At 47.5% G+C, this 27,500-nt stretch overlaps 1 protein-coding gene across 20 annotated transcripts in view; it reads left to right on the forward strand.

Annotated features, from left to right (window-relative positions):
- Positions 1-27,500, forward strand: part of Fnbp1 (formin binding protein 1) — a 103,875-nt gene that overhangs the window by 57,407 nt on the left and 18,968 nt on the right. For 4 of the 20 annotated variants that reach the window (XM_048812903.1, XM_048812893.1, XM_048812891.1 and 1 more), the window contains 7 exons: positions 474-536; positions 1,009-1,113; positions 17,375-17,503; positions 19,040-19,186; positions 21,955-22,152; positions 23,074-23,256; positions 26,780-26,863. In XM_048812903.1, coding sequence (XP_048668860.1) covers positions 474-536; positions 1,009-1,113; positions 17,375-17,503; positions 19,040-19,186; positions 21,955-22,152; positions 23,074-23,256; positions 26,780-26,863 — 909 coding nt within the window. The remainder of the gene's footprint in view (positions 1-473; positions 537-1,008; positions 1,114-17,374; positions 17,504-19,039; positions 19,187-21,954; positions 22,153-23,073; positions 23,257-26,779; positions 26,864-27,500) is intronic. The other 16 variants (XM_015497442.2, XM_015497443.2, XM_015497441.2 and 13 more) reach the window with 6 other exon arrangements.

Raw genomic sequence — 27,500 nt, forward strand, 5'->3', positions numbered from 1 at the left:
AGAGGGTGACGGCTAAGAGGTTCGGTTTTACTTTTTGGGGTGATGAAAATGTTCTAAAATCAATTGTGGTGGTCCCAAACAATTTAAGTGGGTCCGTCCCGTGACACGTGAATCACACCTCAGAACAGCTGAAATGACCAGGTGGCTGCTGTCTTGAGGACCTCCTGTCTCACGGTGGCGTCTGTCCCCTCCATCAGGCTGTTCTAGAGTGTTGGAGGGAGCCCGGTGGCTGTTTCCTTTTCCTCTCCAGGTTTTCCAACCTGGAGGCCCGTCCTAGGCGGTCAACATGGACTGGTTTTGGGTGCTGGGGTGGCACCGCAGGCGTCCCTGTTCCTGGGCCAGTGCTCTACCCTGAGTCACACCCAGCCCCATCCCAGATGTGCAGATGTCCGTATTACCTAAGTGCAGGAAAGTGTCTCCTCTGTGACCACGTGAGGCCAGGGGCACTGATGCCGATGTGTTCCCCTTTGCAGAACTTTCACGATGGCCGGAAAGCGCAGCAGCACATGGAGACCTGCTGGAAGCAGCTTGAATCCGTAAGTGAAAGCAAACAGCAAAGGCGGTTCCTCCATCCCTCCCTCCCTCCCTCCCTTGTGCTGGGGGCTGAACCCAGGGCCTTGTGCCTGTGAGGCAGGCCTCCACCGAGGGAGCTGTATCCCCAGCCCGAAAGCAACTCTTTATGGATTTTTTCTGATTCAAGTTTGATTTAGGCTTGAATCGCTCAGTGAGTAAAAGTAGATAAGTAAACAAAAACACTGAAAAGACGCCTTCACAGACATTTCTCCTGGGAATTCCATTTAACTTGCTTCCGGAGCCATCACCTCCACTAAACGTGGAGCCAGAGTGCTCGAGTAAAAAGAGCAGAGATGAGACAGACTTAATGGAAATAAATGCAGATTTTAAAATGGCTTCTGGAGACGTCGACCTACAAGAAACCAGTCCAGAGAGCCGAGGGCTGGGGGGGTAAGAGTGTCACCCTGGGTAACGGGCTCCGTGTTCCGGGCGCAGAGCAAGCGGCGGTTCGAGCGGGACTGCAAGGAGGCGGACCGGGCGCAGCAGTACTTCGAGAAGATGGACGCGGACATCAACGTGACCAAGGCCGACGTGGAGAAGGTGAGGCCCCGCCTGCCCTCGCCCCCCGGTGCCCGCCCCACAGCCCCTTTCTGATGAGCCACAGAAGGGCTCAGAGTCGGGCGTTTTCCATCCCGAGGAGCCTCCAGGTGAGGAGCCCAGCAGCTTGTCCAGGGTCCAGGACCCCTGCCCATGGCAGCAGCCCGTCTCATGGCTTTTCAAAGACGGTTTCTGGAGGCCGGACAGTGCTTCTCCCCGCTGGGGGAGCTTGGCTGCTTCCAGGCTTGCTCCAAGCACCACACAGGCTGCTGCCCCTCCCTGGAGGCCAGGCTGCGCCTCAGGTCCCTGTGCACTGAGCCGCCACCGGTCTGCTCTGCCCCAAGGCCTTTCTTCCCTGGAAGCCCTTTCCCTGTTTCCCAGAGCCTCGACACTATCCGCCTGTTGAACAGCCGCGTTCCCGCAGGACCCTACTTCCCGGTGGGGAAAGCCATGTGGTTTTGTAGACATCCTTTGCTTTTGCGAGATTAGTTGGAAAGGACTTTAGTTGAAAAATGGCATGAATTAGAATTTGCCCAATTCTGCCAAATTCCTCGCTTCAAGATATGGTGTTTAACCAGGCGGGTGGCACATGCCTGTGATCCCAGCAGCTTGGAGGCTGAGACAGGAGGATCATGAGTTTAAAGCCAGCCTCAGCAACAACTGTCTCCAAATAAAATACAAAATAGGGCTGGGGATGTGACTCAGTGGCAAAGCACCTCTGGGTTCAATCCCAGGTACAAAAACCTGCCTCCAACCCCAAAATCTAGAGGGGTGAGGATAAGCATTTGCCTGTCAATCATGAGGCCCTGAATACAATTCCCAGCTTCACAAAACAAAGCACAGTGAATACTGTATATGTACAATGTAAAGAATATTAAAAGCTGGGCATAGTGGCTGTGCAACTGTAATCCTGACAACTCAGGAGGCTAAGGCAGGAGGATTGGAAATTCAAGGCTGGCCTCAAAAGTTTAGTGAAGACTTAAGTAACGTAGCAAGACCCTATCTCTAAATAAAACTATTTGAAAAGGTCTGAGGATGTGGCTTAATGGTTGAGTGCCCCTGGTTTCAATCCCCAATACCAAAAAAGAAGTACAGAAGCCGCACCTACTGGCGCAGGCTCTGTCTTAGGCAGCTGGGCTGCTGCTGCTTTGATGGCCCCTCCCGGATATTGCCCTCCTCCTGATCCCCACCCCAGGGCTAAACTCTGTCCTGAATCTGGGCTAAGTCCTTTCCTCGCTCTTCCTCACAGTTTCTCCATGTGCAGATGGACCACCAGTGAGTAGGTCTGTAATTCCGTCTCCTTTTCACCTTTATAGAAACACAATCAGACTTTCCTTAACTCCCTTCCTCTCCCCTTCGTCCCTGTCTGTTTCACGGGGCAGTAGAATGCAGGACTCCTGGTTAATGTTCCAGCTGGAGTTGGGGAGGGTTATTCTGCTTTGGTTTTTCTGCAGAGACAGCCCTACTCCCCGGTCCTGACCCCTTGCCTTGGGGTGTGTGTCTTCCTGTGCTGCTGGGGAGCCCCTCCAGGTCTGGTGGAAGCAGTCCCTGGGGACTTCCTTGTCTCCTTGGCTAGAAAGAGGGTGCTCCAAGGTTTTCCCATAAAGAATGATTTTGGTAAATCCTTTGTTGGGTTAAAGTATTTTCCCTCTTTTACCAAGAGGTTTGTTTTTTAAGCTTGATTTGGTACTGAATATCATTAAATATTTTTCTTCTTCCTTTAATTCATTAATGTAGTAAATTACATTAATCGGGTATATTACATTGAACCAAATTAGCATTCCTGGGACAACTTAATGAGATTATGATGTATATTTTTGATACATAAGCGGAATTTAAAAAAATACATCACTTAAGACGTTTTCCTTGAAATTGGTCTATGGTTTTCATTTCTTGTCTGTTCTCCTCTGCTTTTCTTAGGAGTTTAGAGGGTTGCTCTTTCTTTCTTTTTTTTCTTTTTTTCTTTTTTTTTTTTAGTTGTAGTTGGACACCAAGCTTTTATTTTATTTATTTGTTCTTATGTGGTGCTGAGGATTGAACCCAGGGCCTCGCACATGTGAGGCGAGTGCTCCACCGCTGAGCCACAACCCCAGCCGTCTTTTTTCCTGAAATACTAAAGGAAAGATGAAATTATTCCCTAAATGTTTAATAATACTTCTTTGTGAGAAAGTTCCTAACTACTGATTTGATTTTTTATTCTCTGCTTTTTGTTCCAACCCTGTGGGTTGGTATTTTCACAATACTATATCCATCTCAACATAAAATTTCAATTTATTGACAATCAGGTTTCAACTTAATGTGCAGGGTCCACACACACTGGGAGTTCTGGCCCTCTGTGGTCCCGCCATTTCCAGGACAGGGCTGGGATGGAGCCCGGTGGGGGAGCACATGCTCAGCAAGCCTGAGGTCCTGGGTGCCATCCTCAGCACCAACAGTTTTTTTTCCAGGTCCTCCCCCCAACCCCCACCTGCCTTTCGGGTCAGCATCCAAGGCAGTTAACCAAGTGCCGTTGCTGGATCCAAAGGCAGTTTTAGGGTTTTTATCTTTAACATTTATTTATTTTTTAGTTGTAGTTGGACATAGTATCTTTATTTTTTTATTTTTATGTGGTGCTGAGGATCAGACCCAGGGCCTCGCACGTGCTAGGCGAGTGCTCCACAGTCCCAGCCCCAGTTTTAGGATTTTTTTTTTTTTTTTTTTTTTTTTTTTTTTTTGGTTTTCGGCGGACACAACATCTTCATTTGTATGTGGTGCTGAGGATCGAACCCGGGCCGCACGCATGCCAGGCAAGCGTGCTACCGCTTGAGCCACATCCCCAGCCCCCAGTTTTAGGATTTTTGATGCATACTGACAGATGGAGTTGCTATCCTCAGTTACTTGAATATTTCCAAAGATGTGGGTTTTTTCTACATCGAGAGCATCATTTTGCTATTTTTACGAGTAGCACTTACCTCCTCCCCACGGAGGCCACAGCTTAGTTCGTCTCCGCATCGCACACACAGGAGCGGATGGAACAGTCTATAAACACTGACGTTTTAAAGTGATTTTGCTTTCTGTCTTGAAACACAGTAATTTCCCAAATTGGGCAACAGTGTGACTGTCGCATCTGTGTTTTCCTTCATTGCTTAGGAAGCTTATGTCAGTGTCAGGCCAAACAGAGGCGGCGTTTCGGTTCTTATCCTCGGTTCCTGTGATTTCTGATGGCCTTAGCATCAGACACAGATGTCTCCTAGGGTTTCCACAAGTGACTGAATTGTCATTGTGCAGGGCATGGCCGTCCTCCTCCTCCTGCAGTCAGCCACGCGGCGCTGAGGATGGTGGCCAGCGCTGGGGGACGGTGGTCAGCGCTGGGGGACGGTGGTCAGTACTGCTGAACTGTTGCCTCCTGTGATTTTATGTGCAGAGTACGCCCTGTGTGTGTGCTATTTCAGATCTGGGTGTGTGCTGATTTTTCTTCTCTTTCTGAAGAGGTGAGCATCCCTCTTGCGGACCCGCAGGTCATAAGCACTATGTCCAAACCACCCACTGAGCCCGCATCCACCCCATGGCATGGGCTGCTTTCCTTCTGGGTTGGGTGCCAGTGTGGCCAGACGTGCAGTGTTCTCTTGCCAGATCTTATCTCTGGGCACAAGTCCATATCTGGGTATCCTGAGGATACCATGTTCCTTAGAGGAACAGTAAGGGAGGGAAAAAGCCTAAATTAGGGGTTTTATTGTCAATAAAAACTTAGGGAACAGTGAATCCCTTTTCCTTTGCCACGATGCCGCTGACAGAGTTTTGAGTCTGAAGACTTCAAAGGACTTGAGAATTTGGAGTTAGTTAATCTGGGTTTGCGAAGGAACCAATACGTGTTGGAACAGGTCATCTTGTGGCTCAAGACCCAGGCGCTGAACCTGAAGATAAAAACAGACTCTTCACCCCCACCCCACCGCACCCCTGATAACCAGATGGGAAAGAAAGTCCTCGCTACCCAGTTTGTGATGTTGACAAGTCAAAGGATTGATTACCAGAAACATGGAAAAACAAACCGTGCCTGTTCTTACTCAAATATGTCTCCCGTAAACAATTAAAACACTGTAAGCTAAAGCATTCTTTGCCATGCCAGGCTCTTTTAGAGGTAAATACCCTCGCCCCTTGGAGTGTGACCTTCTGACTCTCCCTCCGTCCCCAGGGGTCAAACCCAGGGGCACTTAACCACTGAACCGCGACCCCAGCCCTTTTTATTTTTATTTTGAGGCAGGGTCTCACTCGGTTGCCAAGGCTGGCTGTAAACTTGCAATCCTCCTGTTTTGGCCTTCTGAGTCACTGGAATTACAGGCAGGTGCCACCCTGCCTGGCTCTTTTTTTTTTTTTTTTTTTTTATGAAATTCTTATGAATCATGACTTATTGATCTAATTGTCTCTTGTGTGTGGTGCTGGGATTGAATCCAGGACCTCCCATGTGCTGGGCAGGCGTTCTACCTCTGAGCTCCATCCCTGACCCTAATTCTTACTTGATGGAATTCCTAAGTGGTCAGGCGTTGGGTCATGGTCAGCCCCTCACTTGTAATGCTGTCTGCTGGCAAGGGATGGGGGTGGCAGACATGCCAACTTAGGATCACACAATTCTGTGGGTGTGTTTAAATGTTTTATTTATTTTTTTGCTTTCTAATATTTTTATGGGATGATCACACAATTCTTTCCTTTAAAGAACTTGCCTCTTATTTCCTCCCTAATGCTTAGTTTGCCGTGCGGGAACTTTCCTGTTTGCCCCTTGCACAACTCCTGAGTGGCATCTGGTGACAGGGACTTTGAGGTCAGAGTTTGTCCTTCACTCTGCTTGAGGTGGTGCCGGTCAAGCCGGGAGGAGAGGCAGCCCCTCGTCTGTGTGTTCTGACGGTGCCGCAGCTGGCTAGTTGGGATGAGAAAGGAAAAGGTTATCAAAATGAATGGAATGTGAAATAATATTTCCAAACAGAGAGAACAGTGTTTTCTAAACGCATGCATTAAACTGGGTTCATCCACGACGGGCAATGAATGACCCTTTCTCCGATTTGCCCTGCCTCGTGACTGCTGCTCTTACATAATTTCTAAACGCAAAATAGGATATTGTCTAACGGAAAGTGCAACGAGTGCGTGGTGACGGCAGCTGCAGAAATTGTTAGTTGACTTCAAGTTGTGTTTTCTGAAACTCCCGAGTCCATTTCTTCCTTTTCTGGTAGCTTCGGTTTTACTTGAAGTGTGTGGTTCCTCTATGGCAGGTATCACAATTTATGGCCAGTTTTGGCCACGCAAAGTTCATGTGGCTTCTCGACTGGGATTCATGTGATCCTGAGAGTTAACTAGCCAGGAGACTCCGATGTGAGAGGTTGACTTTTTTATTTTCCTGGCTTAACCTTGACTTTTTGTTATATAAACCAATTTGAGGAAATGTTTTAAAAGTTACATTAAAACCCTGACCATGAGCACAAACGAGTGTATCAATTTCCCTGGAAGTGGACATCCTGTTTTTGTGTGATATTAGGACTTGTTCAAGTCCTTGGTTCTGACCATGGTTAGATTTTTAGATTCTCTGTAGGGTTCCCTGTTGGGAAGTAGAATGATAGTCCCCAGTCCCTGGGGGATAAAGGTAGAATTCTAAGATAAAAAAAATGAAGATCTCAGACCTTTTTGTTTGGGTTTGGTTTTGGTGCTGGAGATGGAACTGAGGGTCTCTCACAGGGTGATACACAGTGGGCCACGGAGTTACACCCAAGCCCCATAATCAGAATAAAATGTACAGGTACTTTTTTATGTGTGATGGATTATTTAATCGAATACTTTTTTTTTTTAATGGAATACTTTTAAAGAGAAAAATAAAGGATGCAGAATCTATGCCAGTGTGAGGCAAGAAAGATGGCCTCTGGTTTGAGGGATTACTGACGGTCAGATAATCATCTCAGGACAGATGGGTGCAGTACTTAGGAGGTTACCTTCCCTCGGGATCAGCTTTGGGGACTGAAGCCCAGGCAGGAAGAACGGGTTCTTCTCAAGCGGGAGCCAGCTGAACAGCACAGTGTTAAATTTTTTTACCATTTGGGGAAACGGTCTCCAGCAAGATGTCTACTTCAGTTCTTGTACGTATATGGAATTGTACTGTTCAATTTTGTGTTGTTGGCCTGCTGTAACTGCTAGGTTGACATCTTTATTGAACACGGGAATATCTTTAGTGCTTCCCCCAAATTTCTGTTTTATATAAAATGTCTGACTAATTCTCTGAAGGGATTTGTTCACTGTAACAATTTAGAAAACAAAAGAGGAAGTGGTTCGTATGAATGCAGGAAATAAATTTTGCAACCACAGCAGCTTAATCTTTGAAAGTTAAAAAGTTAAAAGTGCTTTTCATTTACAACAAGTGAAAAGTGGTTAGAATTAAGAAGAGAATAAATATATAAAAAAAAAAAAAGGATATCGTTGCTCTCAGTATTTTTTTTTGTAAGTGGAGCAACGTTGAATTCAAGAGCCTCTAGAAGAGACACTGTTGTTTGTTTATCCCGTGAACAGTCGCATCTGTGGAGAGGATGTTTCCCCCTGAAAACTCGCTTGCTGACAAGCTTGTCTGTCAGTGTGCAGAAATACCAAGGCCACAGAGGGAGACCATAAGTCATTCTCAAGCCTCCATCCGCGGGTGGGAGTGAGGTTTCTGTGTGGGTCTCTGTGTGTGTCTGTGTGTGTGGCTTGAGCTCTGAGCCCTCACGTCCTGTCCCCAGCTGGTGTAAGGCTTTCTACGGTGACTCATTTGATAAAGTCTTTCACTTTTCTCTGACAGCAAGTGGTCTCGGCTGGCCACCAGCTTATTCCCATCCTAGTTATCGCATAGGAGTGGGATTGAGCCTGGTTTCTCCCCCTATGAATGGTGCCACCTGAGGTCCTTGACCCCATCTCTGAGCCTGTTTCCCAGTCCCTCATCTAGGAACATGGCCGCGCACCCCAAGGCCTGAGGTTTTGGGGTACGTGAGGTGTGTAAGGGGGTGGACTGTTTTTGGGCTGCGGGTCCTTGTCGACCATGTACTCACCATCTGTATTTTGGGTCCTTCTTGGACTACTTCCGGCTTCTCTGTCCTTGTTTTTCCCCTTTGATCTACTGGTAATCAGTTGAGTACATTTTGGGACATTCTAGGCCTTCAGCAAGAATTTTCTTTGTTTGCACTGTGCATAACTTCAGCAGGATTATAGCAGGTATGTTTTGTGAGGACCCCAGTCAGCAAGCAATGACGCGATGGAGAGATGGGGAACACTGAGTCACCTGGGGAAAATCTCCTGTCCCCTGCAAATCAGGTGGTGAATGTGATCTGAGCAATCGCAGTTAAAAAGATCACCAAGCCGGTCGCACACACCCGTCATCCCCGCAGATGGCAAGTCCCAGGCAAGCCGGGCAGCTTAGCAAGGCCCTATCTGACGGAGCAGCTTCACGAAGGGCTGGGATGTAGCTCAGAGGGAGAGCACTTCCCTGGGCTCAGTCTCCAGCGCAGGAAAAAAATATCATTTTTTTAAATGAAGTGCATCATAGATGAAATCGCTTGGTCCTAGGCCCAGGAAACACCCAGTGGCACAAAGTGGCTCGTGGATTCTCATCCGACATGGTCTGTGTAGATGAAGGACGGTGGAAGAAGCCCGGGGGAACTGGGCCTTGAACGTGAAGGACAGGTGAAAGTGGAGAAGGTGGAACAGAGAGCGGGCAGCTGGCGGAGGGGGGTCCTCCCAGGGCCGAGGGAGGTGGACGGCAGGGACCTCCTACAGGTCCAGCGGGGCCTGGTGGGTCTACCTGCAGAGGTGAGATGGAGCCCTTGTGAAGGGTATCCGAAGCCCAACGGCAGGATGATTGACCTGGATGAAGCGCCTGTCCCTCAGAAAGCACACTGGCACCGGGCCCTCTGTTTCCCAAGGTGTGAGCTCACCTCCGTGTTCTTGTATCCCTTTATCCATACCAAGGGCGGGGTTATGGAATGTTCCATTACGTTCCCTAACGTGGCCCCTCTGCATGTGGCAGAAATGTTTCTGTGCCTCAGGTTCATTGCTCTTCCACTTCCCACAGGGCTTTACTGCTGGTTCTGCTCCACGAGCTGCCACCAGCCCTGCTCTTGCCTGCAGAACCAGGCGGGTGACAGCCATTAGTGAGCTAGACACAGGGAAACTGGCGGATTAATCAGCACACGCCTCAGGTCAGAGTCCAGTAAGGAGAAGTGAGTACTAAGCTGGATGAGGAGGCCCAGGTTGGCTCTCAAGGGGTTAACTGTCCACCATCTGTCCACACAGTGGCAGATAGCCGTGTGATAACGCAGGGCCAGGGTACTTCCGGCATTATTACTCCTTTGTGAGTTAAGTTTCCTTCTTGAGTGAGAGTCTTAATTTTTTTTTTTTTTACATGAAGTATTGTGAGTGGTAAATTGTATTTACTTGTGGGAACTCACTTTATTTTGTTTTTATGCTAATGAGATAGTTTAGCTAGGTATCACATTCTAGGCTGACAATTATTTTCTCTAAATAAAATTATAATTTGAAAATTATGATTTCATTATCTTCCATTGTCAGTTGTCCCTCTTGGGAAGTTGGCTGTCCACTTAATGGCACTCCGTTGTGGACATTGGACTTTGTTCTTTTAATATGAAGCACTTATATTTGCCTTTGATGTTCTGTGGCATCGCAGTGGCATTTCAAAGTACAGACTTTTTGTTTTTAATTTACTCTGCTTAGGATTCCTTGAATATGTATTCCTCTCATAAGTATAGGAAAATTTCAGAATATTTTAACTCTCCAAAATTACTCTCAATTTTATTTTCTCAAATTGTTCGTTCTGAGATCCGTATTAGATGGTTATCTATTGAGTTTTTACATTTCGACTGCTGAGCCAGGCATGGCAATATACACCTGTAACCCCAGCTATTAAGAAGGCCAAGGCAGGAGGGTCGCTTGAGCCCAGGAGTTGGAGGCTGACCTGGGCAACACAGAGACTCCTGTCTCAAATTGTTTTTCCAACAACTATGTTTTTCGTTTCTAGAAGTTTCGCTGTTTTCAGATATGCCCAATCTTTATAATATCTTATTTTCTTGTTTCTCTTGGGTCTTTTATTTTGTTATTTTTTTAAAATGTTCTTGTTTTATAATTCCTTTCAAACTGTCCTGTTGGTTCAGATTCTCCTGGTGATCGTGTTCTCTCTGTTGGGTCAGTACTCCCTGTGCATTATTATTTTCTTTTTCTTTTCTTTTCTTCTTTTTTTTTTTTTTGTATGAGCCTATCTTCAACAGGAGATGATATTTTACCTGGGAATCCCATCAGGTTCAGGGTTGTGGAAGTATCCCCTCAGCAAGGTTTTATTTTGTCTCTGCCAGACCACCTGGAACTCATGTATATGCTAATTTCTTGGCATGGACATGCTGGGCCATCTGTGTAGCATGCACAGGCATGAGACCTTGTGCACAGGAGGACACTTCCCCGCTCCACTCCAGAGCCTGAGACCCAAAAAAGCTTCCTGGCCGTTTTTATGGTCACTAGGAGCTTTGCTAGGCATCGTCCAGCTTAGAGAATCAGATAAAATACACTGAGGATAAAATAGAAGAAGGCTCGCACTCCTGCATCCTGGTGTCATTGACAGTACATTACTGAAAAAACGAGTGAGATTTTTAGTATTGAATGTTTTTGAGCCACATCCCCAGCCCTTTTTTAAAATATTTTATTTAGAGTCAGGGCCTTACGGAGTTGCTTAGGGCTTCACCAAGTTGTTGAGGCTGGCTTTGAACTTGTGATCTTCCTGCCTCAGCCTCCTGAGCCATTGGTATTATAGGTGTGCACCACCATGCCCGGCTTTTTATTTTTTTATTTTTGAGGTAGGGTCTCACTTTTAGTGGCTGAGGCTGGCCTCAAACTTGGGATCCTCCAGCGAGAGCCTCTAAAGTCTCTGGGATTACCGGCATGCGCCACTGTGCCTGGCTAAACATGTTTTTGATTAAACATCTACTTGTGACTTGGACACTAAGGGTGAATGGCTGCTAACCTATCACCAGATACCTTCAGAAAGAGAATTATGGCATTTTCATATTTTTCCCCTGAGTTATATAACACAAATAATCTTCTTGTTGTCCTAAGGAACATATCTTGTCTAGAACTGCATTTACAAAGTGATTTGAGTATTTCTGTTCTTTTACATTATGTCTGGGAATTATATCTGTATAATTATAGTAACATATAAGTAGTAATGTAATTGCATATTTTATTATTACAAGTATGATTTAATTGTTAATATAATTACATATGTAATTTTATTAACCCCAGCAACAGAGAATGGTGATCATGTGGACATTAAGTTTTAGCCAGAATGGGCTGGGGACATAGCTCTGTTGATAGAGTGCTTGCCTTGCAGGCACAAGGCCCCGAGTTCAATGCCCAGCACCACAGGGGGGCAGGGGCGGGGAGGCTTCAGCCAGAATATCCAGCCTGTTATCTTGAGCTATGTGTTTATGAACCCTTGTGAGTATTATGGTCTGGGGTTATTAAGGAGAGAAGGAGAGGTGGAAAAGGTATCAATTACAAACCTATCAGAAGGAGAAACTGGGGCGCAGGTGAGGTCTTGGAGAGTGATTTCTGCCCCACCAAGGTCCCGGAGCCCACCTTGGGGCTATGCCAACCTCACCGAGTGTCAGCCTAAGCTTTTGCAGCAAGCAAAATTGCCACTCACCTTGAGCACATAGATCTTGAAAGTTCTGCTTTTCAAATTGGGCAACCAGGGTACAGAGAGACAGAGGCCTTTTCTTAGCCCTGTTTAGCAAGTGAATGGCCCCTGGGGGATTGAGATGCTGGTCTCACTTGCTATCTCTCTCTCTTCTCCTATTTCAGTGATTGCTCCAAAGTATCCTACAATACTGGGATAGAAAGTTGGAAGACTTAAAAAAAAAAAAGAAATAGAAAAAGAAAAAAACCCAGGAAATTGCTGGAATATTTTAAGCACATTTCTTTGGTTAACTTATTTTGAAGTTTTTCTCTGTTTTGTATTTTAGCTGCCCTTATAATTTATCAAAGACAGACTCATTGTTTTGGCAAGCTCCTGGCCTGGAAGTCTCCAACACAAACTGCCAGCACTCTAGCTGAACAGGAATTTTTAAATGCATTCTTAGTTTTGAACTTGAAAATGTATTCTAGATGTAACAGTTTGCTGGAAATTTAAACAATGCCATTTATCACACAACAACATTGCTCTGAACAAAGAGCTTTTTCTTTCCTCTCTTTATTAGCATCCCTCCTACTATATGAGCTTTTCAAAGCTTCTCTTTTCTTTCTTTCTTTTCTTTTTTTTAACTGAACCACAAAGGCAGGCCAGGCTTCCTTGTCCTTTGACTGTTTCTGGCCTTTAGCTTTAGAATTTGTATCTTTTACCCATCTTTTTGGCAAAGTAAAATCTTCCTTAATCACTCTTTTCAGGAATGATTGTTATTTATTTATCTTTTCGTGGTGCTGAGGATCGAACCCAGTGCCTCCCATGTGCTAGGCAAGCGCTCTACCACCGAGCCCCAGCCCCATCCCTCTTTTATATTTTTAAATAGGCTACACATTAGCCCATCGTATTATTTAACCAATCAAATTGCTGGCATTGGTTTCTGATTATTATTTAAAATCATTAGTTCTCATAAACCTCGTGATGGTGGGTAGCTTTGGTGCCCACTTAAAGTCATTTCAGTAAGATAAATTCCCAGAAGTAGAACTGCTGGGTCAAAGACTAGGGTAAAATCAGTGTGACTCCTGGGCTGGGGATGTGGCTCAAGCGGTAGCGCGCTTCCCTGGCATGCATGCGGCCCGGGTTCGATCCTCAGCACCACATACCAACAAAGATGTTGTATCCGCGTGAAAACTAAGAAAAAATAAATATTAAAATTCTCTCTCTCTTTGAAAAAAAAAATCAGTGTGACTCCTAATCATTGACAAATCCTGGAGAATCTAGTGTATTCATGAGGGTTTGGGGGCACAGCCTGTTGCCCAGGCTGGTCTCAAACTCCTGGGTGCAGAGATGCTCCCACCTCAGCCTCCCAAGTTGGGGGATCTCAGGGGTCCGCCACCTCGCTCAGTATTCAGTCTCACTATTTACACGTTCAGTCAATATATAAATGGAGCCAGTCCATATGTGCTCGTTTTGTTATAAGATCAAAAGCCGTGGGCAGTTGTGAACAGCACCCAGGGGCACACCTTTGTAAGCAGACCTGCTGTGTTCCCCACGTGAAAGTGAGCAGGTTTCTTTGTGCACCCCGATTCTCTGTTCATGATCCCTGAGACTGAGACAGCAGTTATTTTTCTCCTTAATATTTTGAATTACTAAAGAAAGAGTCATATTGAATTAAACAGGAAATAACTACACATTTTGGCCACACTAAAAATCTAAAATTAGCTAACTAAGTGGATCACGACCAACTCATTGGGACGGGGCGTCTTGGGCTGCAGTGGGGTTTCTACTCAGCAGTCACTCCTGTGGCCTTTCAGGCAGTCAGTTTTAATGCCACCTGTGTTAAGAATCACCAAGAAGTGCGTCGCACCGCTAGTGCACACTTAGGTCTGTCTGGACGTGTCTGGGGAGATTCCTGGGGGCTGTCAAAGAGAGTGTAAAGTTTAAATTCAGTCTTCCTGATGGACATCAGAAGGGGACAAAATCTCACTCGGAGATGTCTGTGACTTACACTCACAGGCAACTGCAGGCCTTCTGGACTATTTAGAATGTTATCTCTAAATTCCAAGATTTTTTTTAAAAAACTGCAGAACCAACTCACCAACCCCAAGTACACGGCTGTCCTGGTGTCTTCAAAGAGGCAGCACTTCTTATTTTTAGAATGGGAAATTTTGCTTAAAGAAATAACCTATGCTGTGGTTTAGAATGGAAATACTGTATCTCTTTGAGATAATAGTTGCTATTTTTAGACCAATTTACAAAGAGGTGAGCCACAGAGAGGCTTGTAATCTCCATTTAGCCTCAGACTTTGGGAGTTGCAGTCTGTAAAATCAAGTGACCCCACAGTTACTCCAGATGCATCTAAAAATTTTTTTTAAATAATTATTTTTTGATTGTAGATGGACACATACCTTTATTTATTTTTATGTAGTGCTGAGAATCAAATCCAGGGCCTCAGACCTGCTAGGTGAGGACTCTAACCCTGAGCCACAACCCCAGCCCAATCCAGATGCATTTTTGAAAGTACTTTCAAAGATGATTTTTTTTAAAAAAAAAAACTTTTTTAGTTGTAGGTGGACACAATATCTTTATTTTACTTTTATGTGGTACTGAGGATCGAACCCTGTGCCTTCCACATGCAGACTCTCTGCCACTGAGCTACAGCCCCAGCCCTCAAAGATAATTTTTAAAATATGTTTGTAATAATGACTGAGTGGCTCAACACTAGTTTTGGAGACTTTGAAATTCCACTGTAGAATAAACAGAAAAGCTTACTAAACAAAAATAGATTTTCTTTAGCTTGGGGAGAACAATAAATAGCAAGCACATTCCTAGGCCCAAGGCTCAGAGCTGGATGTTAATGCAAAGCAGCTGGGGGGGCGCGGGGGCGGAGCAAGACGGCCACTCCTCCTCGGTGGCTTTGCGGAATTCTGCGCAGGACAGGGCTCTGCTGAAGCATTCCCCCGGGCTTGGAGGGAGAGTGAGCAGGCAAGTCTGTAGAAACCGGCTTTTGTAATCTTATGTCCCAGCCTTCGCAGTGGAGAAAGAGTCCCAGAGAGAGTTTGTCACATAAAAGGTGGGCCGACGCTGTGCCCAAGGTGTGTTTTCTCCTGTGCTGACCCTCCAGGCTGGAGTGTGACCTGCTGTTCCTTACCCAGAGTCCTCTGCAGTTCCCACCTCGGGGTCCCCAGTCATGTTTCAGGGTTGCTGGGTGCAGGCTGGGTAAAGGGCACTGAGAAACTCCTGAGAGCTAAGGAGCTTACAAAGCAATTACACAGGGAAGCTGACCGCTAGTGGGGGGCCAGGAGGAGGAGAGCACAGTCATCCCCACCCACACGGTGCCAAGGACCTCTGGTCGGCGCTCAGGAAAATATGCCACGCAGCCACAGTGGGTTTATCACCAGGGAGCTACAGTCTGCTCAAGTGTGTGTGTGTGTGTGTGTGCGCGTGTGCGTGTGCGCTTGTGTACACTTATACGTATCATATACAATGATATCCTGAGTCTCTTCCAGAACTTGGGCTGTTGTAAAATTCCACAAAGGAGAATCACTTCTCCAAACTAAGCGGGACTCGCTTCTCTCCTCAGTCGCCCTGTTCCTTACAGAAGAGGGGAGGAGACTCCCCTGTGGAGTTTCTGGGGCTTTCTGAGGAAGGTGTGGAACGAGCCGGAGAGGGTTTTAGAAGTTTGAGGTCTGGGTGGGAATTCCCTTGTTTTTTTTTGTTTTGTTTTGTTTTGTTTTTTTAATATTCGGAGCAAAATGATAAATGATGAAACCAAAGGTCGTTGAAGGAGTTAAAAGTGCTTTTTGTAAAGGGCCAGATGGCATTCACAGAGGGGAAGCTGTTGTTCCAATGGAGGAGCCACCGCGCACCCGGGTGGGGGTTTGGAGGTAGGTGGAGATGAGCATTTGGGGCCTCGATTCTTCCATTACTGGTAGACGAGTAGGAACGGAAGCCACAGCATATGGCCAGGAAGGGAGTCACAGGCCACCAACAAAGAGTAGGAACAAGCCAAGAATGAGAAGTCGATAAAAGTGAGAGGCCCTCTGGCCTCACCAACCAAATGCCCCAGATAATAAGGAAACTGATGGGAAACATTGTCACTGTCACCTTCATTCAAGAAGTGTGATGTCTGAAGAGGGAAGAAGATAAAGGAAGTAACTGTGAATCGCCACCTTGGCTCTCTGTGGTCTGCAGACGGGGACTGCCTGGTGGAAGTGGGCTCCAGGTCCCCCCAGGGGAGGGCGCCTGAGCCGGTGCCTGCGTCACACAGAAAGTGGGGCCGACGGCTTGAGCGCTTCCTCTGTGCGTTCACGTCTGAACCTCCTTTGTGTGTGCTTTCTTTCACTCTCGGTCTGAATCCTCTGTCGTATTTGTTCAGTGAAACAAAATTAAAACAGGCAGACAGCAGCCGTGCTGGAGCAGAGCCTCTCCTGCTGCGTTTGGCCCAGAGAGAGCTCGCCAGGCCCCCCGCCAGGCCCAGCCCAGCTGGGCTCCGTCAGGCAGGGGGTGGGCTTCTGCCAGGGGACCCCGGATTGGGTCAGTGTCACGGGATGGTGTTAGCAAATCACCTCTAAAGGCTGCGTGCGTCGCAGGGGGGTTAGGAGTACCACGGCTCCTGTGCGGGGATGCCTTAGGGTGGGCACACTGTCTGGTTTGAGCTTTAAAATCCTCCTGGGCCTGGGGGTGTCGCTCCGTGGTGGCCAGTGCCGGGCGCCCCGGAGGTCCCGGGTCCCATTCCCATCACACACACCAGAATCCATTCTGCCACTTGTAAACGGCTACCCTTCCTTTACAAGTATGCGATCAACCAAAATATGGATTGAAAGAGAGTGACGATGTATATGTTGGTTTTTGTTGGTTCTTTTTAGCAACGTGTGCTCGTTTCTTGAGCCCGGGTCTCCCTGTGCTGCCCAGGCACCTCCAACTCCTGGGCTCAGCCACCCGCCTGCTCAGCCCTGCGTCGCCGGGACCAGGGGCATGAGGCACCGCACCCGGTTCACACTTATCAAGTGTCCTATTAATTTTTTTTGGAGAATTAAAATGATAAAACACAAACTAGCACACCCCCACCCAAGAAAAGCCGTAGAAAGCAGAACAAGGTGCGTTATTATTGCTTCTTGAACGTAGGCACTGAAAACAGGTGAAGCATTTTCGGGTCCGCAGTCTCAGAGGTTCCCGTGCTTTCTTAGTTCATGAAACCTGTGGGAATTAGACTCTAATGTAGGGGTTCCTGCTCCCCTCCTCCAAAATTTAAAACAAATGCACATTTGATGTCTATACACACACACGTGAGCCGAGGTTCCCACAGGAGTCACCCGGGTGACCTGAAAACGAGAACTGGCCCAAAAGCAGACCATAGGGAGGGAGCACTGGTCAAACCTGCACCTGCGAGCCACGGTGAGCCACGGAGTGGGGTCTGTGACACTGGGGTGCACGCTATTCACCTAAAGTAGATTCGTGTTCAAGATTTAAAAAAAAACAGCACTTGAGAAATCCAGCCACTTGGGGTGACTTCGGCTGTGGTGTGCAGTTCAAGGTCTTTTTCCTTTCCTTCTTTTTAATGCATGAACGTGAGTGTGTCCTCATTTTGGCCCTCAGGCGCGGCAGCAAGCTCAGATACGTCACCAGATGGCAGAGGACAGCAAGGCAGACTACTCGTCGAGCCTTCAGAAGTTCAACCAGGAGCAGCACGAGTACTACCACACCCACATCCCCAGCATCTTCCAGGTGGGGCCTCAGGACCTCCTGCGTCTCAAGTGCTCTGGGTGCAAACGTGTCGCCTTGGAATCGGACCGCTGGGCTTGTGGTCTAAGTGTTTCTGTAATTTGATGTCCAGTGAGTCAATTTTAGAATCATAGGTCAAGCATTGGCTAGCAATAAGAACGAGATGTAATTTATTTTTAGTTATTTATTTTGGTGCCAGGAATTGAACTGAGGGGCGCTTAACCACCGAGCCATGTTCCCAGCCCTTCTTGTATTTTATTTTGAGACAGGGTCTCACTAGCTTGCTCAAGGCCTTGCTAAGTTGCTGAGGCTGACCTCAAACTTGTGATTCTCTTGCCTTCGCCCTCCACGTCCCCAAAGCCACTTGGGTTACAGGCATGCACCACTGCCCCTGGCAAGGAGATGTCATATTACTCTCAAGACTAACGAGTTGCCTTGGCCAACCCCCTTTGTGCCTACAGTTTGTGTGTGTGTGTGTGTGTGTGTGTGTACACGCGAGTGCGTGTGCTTGTGTGCCAGTCTTAACTAAAAGGACCATTTTAGTTCTTTGCTACAAGAACCATTCTACCTACAAAAAATGCCAACTTAAGAAAACAGTGTACATCCACACACTTGTAGGATTTGAATCAGTAACAATTCTTTCCTTTTGATTGTTTTCTTTTGGCTACTTTAGGTTGTCAAAAGTGAGGAGAGAAGGCGGGGTGTGGCTCAGTGGGAAAGTGTTGGCAGAGCAGGCACTTAGCCCTAATGTCTCTCTCTCTCTCTCTCTCTCTCTCTCTCACACACACACACACACACACACACACACACACATATCAGAAAAGATATGTACATGCTCTTCCATTTGGGGAATCTTTCATGACTTCAAACCTAGATGTAGGGAAACATAAGCCTTGCTTGTTGGCATCTACACCCACAGCACACGAGAACCCCAGATGGCAGAAGGAAGGGACACTAGTTCTACTCCAGCCTGTGTTACACTGAGACAGCCACGGGCTGAGCTTTTCTTGGTCTAGAGTAAAATAGGGGATCAAAGATGCAGAAGACGTGTCAGGCACGGTGGCACCCACCTGTAATCCTAGCGCCTCGGGAGGCTGAGGCAGGAGGATCACGAGTTGAAAGCCAGCCTCAGCAACTCAGTGAGGCCCGAAGCGGCTCAGTGACACCCTGCCTCTAGATGACAAAGGGCTGGGGATGTGGCTCAGTGATCAAGTGCCCCTGGGTTCAATCCCCAGTACTAAAAAAAAAAAAAAAAATGGAGAAGGCGTTTGAAGCGTGTTACCAAATGATGTTAATAATTAACTACCACGACGGGCTCTTGTTGAAATGGAATGGAATTGTGCGAAGTACACACTTGGCCGCCTAACAGTTTATCAGGTGTGTATACAGCCGGCTAGTATAGAGGCACAGTACATATGACCTCCAGGCCTTTCCCCTAGAGGATTTATTTTAGGTAACAGTGTTGCCCCAAACAACTTCCCTGAATCTCAGGGACCGAGGTTTTTTTTGTTTTTTTTTAAACACACTCTGACGTTGCAGAAAATCCAAGAGATGGAGGAAAGGCGGATCGTGAGGATCGGGGAGTCCATGAAGACGTACGCCGAGGTGGACCGGCAGGTGATCCCCATCATCGGCAAGTGCTTGGACGGGATAGTGAAGGCGGCCGAGGCCATCAACCAGAAGAGCGTAAGCAGTGGGCTTTGGGCTTGTTCACAGTGACATGCTGTGGTTCCGCTACAGGGCCCCTCCATCTGCCAGGGCCACCTCCTCTGTGGCCAGGCCTCTCCCACAGCAGCCCTCCCGGGGAGCTGTCGAGGTGGCCCCTCCGTGGCGTGGACCGGGCTCTGATCCCTTTTGCAGAAAACACATTGTCATGGTGAATTGACGGTGGTGACGTTACAGGATTAAGTCGAAGTATTTTCTTGTCATTTGGCTGAGAAAATCTGTAAGTGGCATTTGTGGGGGCTGTCAGGGTACTTGGCACCAGATGCCAGTGGTGGTCCCCCAGCTGTGACAAGGGACATAGTTAGGCCTCCCCTGGGAGGCAAGATCCTCTCATTAGGAACATTGACCTGGGACCCGTCAGTCGGTGGGAGAGGGCTCCCCGGCGGTGGGTGGAGTTTCTTCTCTGTCTTGTCGTGATTCAGGGTTTCTCTGTCTCCCTTTTGTTAATACAGTGAGTCTGATGCTCCTCCTTCCACGACAGCAGCTGAATTCTTAGGGAAAAGTTGTCGGTGCTCCTAAATAACTGGTGCCCCCACTGCGCATGCCAAGGCGTTTCCCCAGATGTGATGCGACTGTCCCTCCAAGCTGAACCTTTCTTTGATGGTTTTATCTATTAAAAAAAAAAATACTCTTCATGAGGCTTCCTGTGATCACCCTGTGAACATCTCAGTAATCACCAGGGAATAACGTCCGGGGGTCTTTCAAAGGGTGAGGGTGCAGTGGAGCCGGGAAGCACTGCCTTCCACCATGGACGCCCTCTGTGGGTCTGGCTCCTCACAGGCATCTGGCAGCGGTGAAGATCTAAGGAACCTGATGTTAAGGTCTCCTCTTAGGAGCTGGGAGACTTCCCTCGGCCAAGGTTTTGCCAGAGTCTGTCTGAGTGATGTGTTCCTTGCTTAGTTTTATCTGGGAAATGATGAGCCACCACTGGATTCTAGAATTTTCCCCCATTATAGGAGCCTCTTTTTCCACCGCGTCACTAAGAATCATTTCTCATGTTCTTGTTGCTAAATCCAAGGGTCCTGTCTACATGTTTTTAGTGCATGCTGGGACGGACCCAGGGCCTTGCACATGCTAAATAAGTGCTCAGCCACTGAGCCACATCCCCAGCCCTAGGCCAATGTTTTATATTGAGACCGGGTCCTGCCGAGTTGCTGAGGCTGTCCTCGAACTCAGGGTCCTTCCTCCTCAGCCTCCTCGATCACTGGGATGATAGTGGGTGTGGACCACTGCACCTGGCTCCGTGGTGCTTTTATAACATGGTTCACTGAGTGTCACTGAACCCCTGCCTTATTCCATGCCTGTCGTCCCCAGCGTGACCTACTGAGAAGAACCCTGAGCCCAAAGTGGTTACAGTCTTGCCCAGGTCCCTTTCAAAATGTGTCCATTAGACCCCCCCCAGCCTGTGCTCTTTGCTCTGAAGCCCGCCACTGCCTTCTGTTTATTTCTAACAAGTGCCAGGCACTGCTGTAAGTGAGAACATGTGTGGAACTGTAAACACGACAAGCATTTTGGGAGAAATGAAGTAGGAAAGAATGGTAGGAAGCACCGGCACGGGACTAGGGGACAGGTACTTTATCAGGAAGTGACGTTGCAGTTGGAGGAAACACTTTAATAATTACTTAGATGGGATCAGAGGATGCAAAGCTCCCAGTTTTGCTGTTGTGCTCACAATGATGTGACCTTCTACCTGATGGTCCAGTATGGCACCTGGAGCTCCAGCCATCACATCCAAATTTCAGAAAACAGAATCCAGAGACAGGCTCATGCCACTGCCTTAAGAAGAATTCCTAAGATCACACAGTGCACTTCTGCCTCTGTCTCAGAGGCCAAACTTAGTCACACAGCTACCTCTTGCTGTTCAGGAGGCCAAGCAGTGAAGCCTGTTGTCCGGGGACAGTGTGCCCAGTCAGCTCTTAGGACTGAGAAGGCAGGTGACTGTGGTTGGAAGTCTGTCAGGAGCGCGACTCACCTGCACTTTAAGGATAAGCTAGAAGAGCGATGGCCAGCTGAACCCATCTCATTAAGAACCCAAGCTCACCCTTGTTATCTTTCCTTAAAAAATCAGAAGGTCACAGAGTTGGGTTGCCACCTGTCATTATCTGCTAGTCCATCCATCTATAGCACGGTGCTCAAGACACTTGGGCTGTGACTTCTTTACACTGTGTCTCCGCCGTCTGGCTCTGGGCTCCCTGGGAAGTTGCTGAACCCACAGTTCCACGCCGTGGAGTGTACGTTCGGTTCATTGATTTATTCAGCAAACACCTGTTGCCCCCCCGGGATCCCCTGGGACCATCGGGTGCTGGGAATGCAGTAGAGAGGTCACAGAAGAGGGCTCGTGTTCTAGTGGGCGAATATCTACACCAGGGAACACCAGGCTCTAGATCAGTGTCTTTGAACCCAGTGACCTGAGAAAGGAGACGGTCTCTTCCAGCCTTGGCCAGCGCGTGCTGAATCGCTTCCAGAGCTTCTGCCGGAACCAGGTTTTTCTGTTACTCTGTTTATCAAGGGAATTGCATAATCATGGCCCGTGGATTTCTTTCTTTCCTTTTTTTTTTTTTCCCTGCTTTTCACAATGTAGTTTTTAACTCGGTTTGTTCCTCCAGGGTGGAGAAGTGTCTGGAAGTCTGAGATGGAGCACGGTTTCTGTAGATCCCGTCGTATGAGGGCGCCGGGGTTCCCGGGTGGGACTGTTGTGCGTGGCTGATGTGTCTGTGGTTTGATTTCAGGATTCACAGCTGGTAATAGAAGCTTATAAGTCGGGTTTTGAGCCCCCCGGAGACATTGAATTTGAGGACTACACGCAGCCCATGAAACGCACCGTGTCCGACAACAGCCTCTCGAATTCCAGAGGAGATGGCAAGCCCGAGCTCAAATTTGGCGGCAAATCCAAAGGAAAGCTATGGCCGTTCATCAAGAAAAATAAGGTACTGGTGGTTTGGACCCAGTGCAAAATGAATTTGTTAAAGTGTGGAGATTTGGACTTTAGGTTTAAAAAAAAATTTAAATATTAAATCTGTAGTTTCAGAATGAAAAAAAAAAATCTAGAGTGCTACTTTAGATCCGGTCCGCCTTGCTGTCGGTGGTAGTGCTGCCATGGCCCGCTGTCTTATTTCAGACGCATTCTCACTTGTACCGTGTCACCCACACTAACAGATTACTGACCCTCTCCCTGTGCATTTGCCCTTTCACTCCTAGCCCCCCGCCCCCCCAGGCTGCTGGGTACCTGCGCGGGGGTGAGGATGCCACCTCTATAACCATTAGCAGCACGTCTGATTAAACCTGTGGCCCTGGGCAATAACTGGGTTTTGAATCCCCGTTAACATGTGTCTCCATGAACATTCTCCATTTTCTTTCCGTAGTGTGGTAACATAGGTGCATGACAGCGTTTCCCTCCGCATAAGCTTAGACGGAAGCGGCTCCACGGCTAACCTTAGAGGGACTGAACGTTTAATTCTAGAAAGACCTTGGCATCAAGGCCTTTCATTTTCTCCCATCAAGCTGTGTTAGTTTAGGTGGTGTAGACACATCTCCCCTTCCGCCCTAAGCCGGTTTTGGAGTAACCATTGAGAGCCGTAGTTTGCATGCGAGCCGCGCACGGGCTTCCGCACAGGCTTCTCCTCGGTGCCTCTGCTTCGCCTCTGTGCGCCGCGGACTAACCCTCTCCCTTCCATCCTGTCCTTCATTTGACATTCCTTCCTGCTTTCTGTTGGACCATGGCCTAAATATTTAATGGTTTGTGTTTGACTTGCTTTGGATTTCAAATGCCGTTTGATGTTTATTTTTGTTTTGTGTCTTATCTTCTTTTTCTGGTTTTACTCTGTCACTGCTGCATCTCTCACACGTAGCTTGTGTCCCTCTTAACATCCCCCCATCAGCCTCCCCCTCCTCCCCCCGCCTCTGCCTCACCCTCTGCTGTTCCCAACGGCCCCCAGTCTCCCAAGCAGCAAAAGGAACCCCTCTCCCATCGCTTCAACGAGTTCATGATCTCCAAACCCAAAATCCACTGCTTCAGGAGCCTAAAGCGTGGGGTAAGTTCCGCTCGGGAGTCCTGTCTCTCTGGCGCACTGTCGGCTCGTTGTGTCCTGCCTAACTTATCTGTTTGTGAATGAATTCGTTGTGTTTTCCCGTAACAACAAAAACAGAAAGAAGAAAACAGGTGAGAGAATCAGGGCTCGTTCAAGGAGAGAAGCACAGAAAGAGGAGGAAAGGAGGAGACAGAACAGAGAGGGAGAGAGAAAGCCCCCCAGCACTTCCTGTGTCCAGTGCATTTCAAAAGGATTTTCCTCACTTCCCCTTGAAAGTCTCTAAGTTGTTACATTTTCACCTTGATTTCACCAAAAAAGGGAACCGTTCTGTTTCTAAAACTAACCACGTGTGAGATGAGGAATTGGAAGTGGCCGTAGAGTCAGAAAATATTTGCTTAGTAATTCCTGAACTGACGTGGAACAGAGCCACTTCTCTCGAGCTGTGTCTCGGGGTCAAAGGGGAAATGTCACGGCAGTGGTTTCGTTAGCAGTGTCAGTGAGTTGTGAGAGCCGGGTAAGGCCAGCACAGCGCGGGTCGGGCATCGCTGACCCGAGGGTCAGTCACCCAGTGCTTCAACTCTGGAGCTATCTGAGTGGCCGCGTGGCCCTGCGGGTGAAGATTCCCAGCTGACCACCCAGGTGCAGGGGCTGGTGGCTCTGGGGGAGGGCACTTGCCCGGCCCACTCGAGGCTCTGTGTTTCTTCCCCAGCACCCCAAAAAGCCATAAGCACCCTAGAAATATTGTCCCTTCAGGCTACATGTATAAGATGTATGCGTAACACACATGGATTTCAGTTTTAGACTTGGGTCCCCTCTGCAGGATGTCTCATTATGTCTTAGAATATGCAATACTTCAAAACCTGGGGGGGAAATGTGGAGCCTAAGCCACCTCTGGTGGGAGCACTTCAGGTCGGGGCGCTCGACCTGCTTTTCTCCTGGCTGCCAGTGGCGTTCCTGGGTGCTCTGAGAACGCTCACCTTTAACCCCTCTAGACATGATATTTGCCTACTTTGCTGTCCAGGAAATCGAGGCAGAAAGAGGCGAAATTAGGGAGATGTGGAGCCAGGATTTGAAGCCAGGGATCTGCCTACAGAGTCCACGGCCACACGGTCAGAATGTGGTTGAGGCATCAGAGGCTCTTATTAAAGCTCAGGTCTGCCATTCTAACTGAGATTTCGTGTGTCTGAGCCCCGGGACCTGATGTGCTAATCCAATCTACATTCCCGTTTGGCTTATGAAAAAAGATCAAAGTAATCGGAGGCCTCCAAATAAAAGCAAAGGGTAGGTCTAGTCCGATGCTTCCCCAAATGTCTCTTATAATGAAATCTCTTATAATGAAATATCCATACATCCATATTTAGTGCACTGACAAATGCACTAGGGTTTTCTGATCCGGTCCCTGGGGAGCTGGAACGGAAGGCTTGATTGGACAAACGTGATTTCACTCTCCCCTTCCCCTGGGACCTCCAGTTGATGGACAGTTGGGTCACTTTTCACACTGTGCCTGATAGTGAGGTCACCCAGAGCCAAAGTGGGAGGCCTTGCAGGTAAAGGAAGGCCCAGCAGAGTGCTGAACTAAACCTGCAGACGTTCTGGCCTTTCCTCTGGAGGGTCACATGGGCACAGGAAGAGATTCTGGAGAAAAACTGCTTCGGGATGACAAGTGTCCTGCTCAGATTTTGAATCAATCTGCTGGATACCTGTCAGAGAATAACAGTAGTTAACCATTAACCTCACAGTCCATATTCCTCTGAGTCTACACAAGTACTCTATGTAAAAAGAACGTTAAAATACATAAGTATATATGTGTGTGTATATAGTCAGATATATGATTGATAACTAGGCTATTACCTATTATAATAAGGGACAAAAACAACAATTCTTTATAGGTAGAGTTCTTTTAATGAGAGAATCTCAAGGTTTTGTGCACAGAATTTGGAATTAGATTGCTTTAAGTTTCCCCCGCATATCAAATGATGAGCTAGAAATCTGATATCCTGAAGCTGTCCAGGGGCACTGTTGAAGGTGAGTGTGGCTCTGGGAGTGGATGGCGGACGGACAGAGTCGAGCTCTGTTATTGGGGCTGGCTGAGGAATCGGCAGCTCCCGGGCTGCTTAGGCTGGTTGGGACATCTCTCCGCCCGTGGCCGCGCTCCCAGCATGTGAGGCGAGCTGGGCCACGAACCTCTGAGTCCGTGACACCTCACCCATTGCTGCACTTCCGAGGCCTTCACCAAGACACAGTGCACTGCCTTTGCAGCTGGAGAGTCTGCCCTTGGCTTGGGACTCTCAATGGTCCCCTGCGTGTGTACCTGCCTCCTGCGTCTCTCTGCAGATAGCTTCTGAATCTGTGTCATGGTATCCCTAAGTAAGTGGAGGGAAAGATCCAAGGACATCAGTTTTTCCTAAGTAAAAGAAAAAGGTAGCTAGAAAAGACATACTTAACAACCAAACAGTGGAACGTGAAACTGGTTTATTTTGATGACTTAAAGGAAAATCCTTTTTCTTTTTTTTTTTATCATAATCAGCAAAATGAATTTTATTTCTTATTCTTCACATCTGTGCTCAGCGAGTGTCTGTTAGTTTTTTTCTTTCCTGAGGGCAAACCACACACATACGCACTGGAAGCACTGGTAAAGAAATGGTTTTCCTTCCTCATTTTGGTCAGACTATTTTTAGTGAGGGTCATGTTTGCTGTCCCCTCATTCCTCTAGGAAGAAACTGAAAAAGGAAAGAAAGTAAAAGAAAAAGGAAATACCAGGACGTTCAGACAAAACATGTAAACCTAAAGTTTGGGAAATGGATTTGACTTCAAAGCCATCTCAGCATAGAAGGTGCCCAGTGTCCCCAAAGGACACCCACAGCCTCAGGACTGAGGTGGCGAAGTCTCTGTCATTTTATTTATTCTCCTCTTTTAACTTGAGACTGTCCTACCAAAGATGATTTCATTAGAAAAAGTATCCTACGAGAATAACAAATCTGTGGTTCCCGATGTCTTTTGATTTCTCCCGTTTTGCAGTCCTTGGGTTCAGATCTCAATCGCTGATTCAGTTGTCAGAGAGAATGGCTCTTGGGCAGACGTTTCTTAGCATAACCGATTCTGTTTCTGAATAATGAAACAGGATAGAATCTTTTTTGTTGTTGTAAGCCATTGGCGTTTATATAAGAAAATTTTGTTTTTCTGAGCATCTTCAAAGATTGGTATGCCACAGACATTTAACTATTGTCTCATCTTCACGTAAGTCAAAGAAAAATGAAGCCAGAGAGTCGTCTGTCCTTGGTTTATAATCTACAAAGTGTAATTTTTTGGTCTTAAATGAAGATTTCTTCTCCTGGCCTGTGCAAGGGACTTTTATATCTAAAATATGGACATCCCCCCCATATTTTAGAGTTAGTTGTATGGAAATGTAGCATCAAAGATGATCAAAAGATTTTGAAAAGCCATACCAATCGTTTGTTGGTTGAACAATCTTGTGGTTACTTTAATTTTGTTTATTTTATCTTGTTTTCTTGCTGGTCATTGGCAGGCTCAGTCTCTCTGTTCACACAAAGAACTCATGAAGAGGACGCTAGGGAAACCCACGTATGCCTTTGAGGCTAGGGACTATGTTGTAAGTTTAACTGTGGCGGCAGGTCACGCAGTCACGGCACAGCCACTAACCCCACGGACAGGACCACGGCTGGGACCCGAGGGTACCCGCAATGCTTCTACACCACCAAATGCAATGCCCCGTCAGGAGACCTGCGCAGGGCGGGGAAGAGCCTGATCGTATGAATTCCACGGCTGCTTCCTCCGAAAAGCTTTGCAGGGGAAAAGCAGCACGCTCCTCTCATTGGGTTCCCCCCTTTTTATTCTAGTTCTGGCAAAATCTTTAAAGGGATGGTGACTGCCATCTGAGATGTCACCGGGTATGATTTCGCCACAGAATCTCACCCATTAAAACGCAGCCGCAGAGCGTGGTCGCGGACGCGGTGCTCTGGCAGGTGGCCGTCCCGTGGCTCAATCACCCACGGCCGGGTTTCTAACAAACAGATCCCTCGGGAGTTTATGCCCTAAAGCTGGGACGAAAAAAGCCCACGAAGCGTGAGCCACACACTAGCGGAAGGACTTTCCTTAAATACACGTGCTCACAAGCGGTTTTCACCGTCCCCTCTCCTTGTTCTTGAGGTTAGTACCTGTGACTGTCCAATAACACATGGGCTCTGCCGGCGCTGTGTTCCCTCATGTGTTATTGATGCTTCTGGCTC

This window comes from Marmota marmota, unplaced genomic scaffold (genome assembly GCF_001458135.2).
Source record: "Marmota marmota marmota unplaced genomic scaffold, marMar, whole genome shotgun sequence".
In the NCBI taxonomy this organism is placed as follows: Eukaryota; Metazoa; Chordata; class Mammalia; order Rodentia; family Sciuridae; genus Marmota; species Marmota marmota.